Genomic DNA, 2,495 nt, shown 5'->3' with positions numbered 1-2,495 from the left:
CCTTCTGACCCTACTAACTATGAAACTATGAAACTATAAGGTCGGTTCTAGCCTGATTTTTAATGATTTAGTGATTGCATAAGACCTTCTGTTAACTTTCCTTTCTCTGTTACATTCTGTAAAAAAAATGTAAACACTATTTTTATAGGACTGTTATTTTGTTTTTGAGTTACAGGATCAGAAAACTAGTGAAGGCAGAATAGCTTAATAAATAAGACTTGATTCAGCAAATCACTTAAGCACATATTGAAGTACATGAGATGTCCTATTGAAGTTAATGAGCATTCTTGTGTGCTCAAAGTTTAGCCAGAGTGTTTGGATACTTAGCCCAATGGCGTCCTGCTCCATCATTAGGGCTTCAAGGAATTACAGAGTTAATAATAGTGTAAGGCAGTAGTCAGCAATTTTTTCAAGCTGCTCGCCAAAATTACTCAGCTTAGGTCAGAGGCAGGCAAGCAGGTAGTCATTGTAAAATGCCATTTGCAAAATATTGGATTTTTAAATACTCCAATGCAGGCCAGTTAGAAGTGTCATGAGCAGGGATCCTGGATTTCTCTGATAAAAAATCCCCAATTTTAAATTTAAAAAAAATAACCCAAAATCCACATTTTTCTGTGATTACAATTAAATAATCATGGAAAAATGTGGATTTTGGGTTACTTTTTTAATCCAAAAAATGGGATTTTTTTTAATCAGAGAAAACCAGGATCCCTAGTCATGAGTAGTGAAAATGAAATACAAAATTTCCCGCTACTTCACTGAGGGGTAAGGTACCATAGTTTAACTTCCATTGATAACAGGGTAAGAGTATTCACAGAGACAGTTGCCACAGAGCAGCTGAAGTTCAGTGAAATACCTCTTTCCGCTCTCTACTAAACTGTTTGTGTGTCCATATTTTAGTTGACCCCATGCCACCAAAAGCTCACCCTGACCTAGTACCTGAGACTTTAGCCCTCCATGTCAAGCCTGTCTGAAAAAAATGTGACTAAATTTATATCACTTTTCCAGGTGTCCATACTTTTGCTGACATTAATGCTTGTTTTTGCAAGCTTTGGAGTTCAGCTTTTTGCTGGGAAACTGGCGAAATGTAATGATCCACACATCATCGCAAGGGTAAGAATTGCTTTCTGCTTTTGAATTCCAGTATGTTCCTTTGGGCAAGGGAGGAAGACATATGGGAGCCACAACAAGAACAGAGAGAAAACTCAGCCCAAAATTAGATAGAGAAACCACCTAGGACACACACAGTGTGCATGCCTTGAGCCAAATGTTCAGGCCAGGCTTCATCTGACCTTCCTGTTTACACTTGCAGGAACTGATAACACAAGTGTCTGAATAACTAATACTACCAGTAATCAGAGGTGCAGATAATCTGGGTCAGGAGATTGTGCCTGCAATATCTGTTGAGAAAGGAAAGCCAGTTTCAAAGCCATTCCAATACAGTCAACATACTGGAAACTCATTAATTAGAAACATCAGGCAGTATACCTGCTTCAGTTTGCTTTGTGTAGAGTTACTATCTTTTGCTGTGACCATTCCCAGACATCCAACCTGACAATGGTATTATTGTATATGCACTAGTAGGAGTATTCATCTAAAAATGAGAAATAAAGCATTCATCTAAATCAAAATTACAAGCTTACAAGCAGTACCTTATCTACTTGGCCATGGCTGAGCTCTGCATGGCAGGGACCCGCCTGGCTGGCCCAGCTATGCACTGCCTTGCCTGGAGGAGATTCTTAGCTCTATTACTTGCCCACACTGGGGCAATTATGACAGCTGCACATGATGGGCTGAGTGTGGCATACAGGCAAGAGACTGGAGGACAGCCTTTCCAGCATATCTTTGCAGTACCTACTGCTGGCAGTAGGGAGTGGGAAAACAAGGATAAAGGAAGCCTTCACCTTGCCATGTGGAACAGCTGTGGGTTGTAACAGGCGACTCCTACAAGAAGGAAGAAAGATCAGTGTTGAAGAAAGCAGGCTGGGATAAGGCAGCTTGCAGAAAATGGAGCTACAAGGCTTTGGGCAGCTGATGCAGGAGTTGAGAGCCCTGTTGCTGATTTGGGTAATGGGCAGCACTTGGGCGTTGTTTCTCCAGGGAGTCAGGTCTGGTGAGCAAAAGAGGGTGGAGGCAAGGGTCATATAAGCCTGCGCCTGAGGCTGGAGGCTCAGTTTGATCCAGATCTCCATGAGGAGCTTTGCAAGGAGCTGTATATAAAGAGAGATACCTCCCCTGTGCTGTCCCCAGCAGTATAAAAAGCTGCCCTGGCAAGTAGCTTAGAGATACTAGCTCTCAGGAGCTTCTGGGGCCCAGCCAATTGGTACCTGGGGACACTACCCCTTGTGCCAGCTGGGCTGCTGCAGCAGCCCTGAGAGTTCCCTGCACCCTCTACCCACTGCAGCAGTCTAGCAGTGGGGGCTGCTGCCTGGCTGTGACCTGCTGTCACCTGCCAGACTCAGATGGGGACTGCAGAGCCAGTAGAGGCATCTGCC

The 2,495-nt window shown here is 43.5% G+C and overlaps 1 protein-coding gene across 3 annotated transcripts in view; it reads left to right on the top strand.

Moving 5' to 3' along the window:
* The window catches only part of NALCN (sodium leak channel, non-selective), a 564,495-nt gene that overhangs the window by 518,645 nt on the left and 43,355 nt on the right, over positions 1–2,495 (top strand). For all 3 annotated transcript variants that reach the window (XM_019524286.1, XM_019524284.1, XM_019524285.1), the window contains one exon: positions 1,009–1,113. In XM_019524286.1, coding sequence (XP_019379831.1) covers positions 1,009–1,113 — 105 coding nt within the window. The remainder of the gene's footprint in view (positions 1–1,008; positions 1,114–2,495) is intronic.

The sequence above is a fragment of the Gavialis gangeticus genome, unplaced genomic scaffold (assembly GCF_001723915.1).
Source record: "Gavialis gangeticus isolate Ggan-Ray unplaced genomic scaffold, GavGan_comp1, whole genome shotgun sequence".
NCBI classification, from domain to species: Eukaryota; Metazoa; Chordata; order Crocodylia; family Gavialidae; genus Gavialis; species Gavialis gangeticus.
Note: the sequence above shows the minus strand (reverse complement) of the source record. Positions and strands in the feature narration are given on the sequence as shown.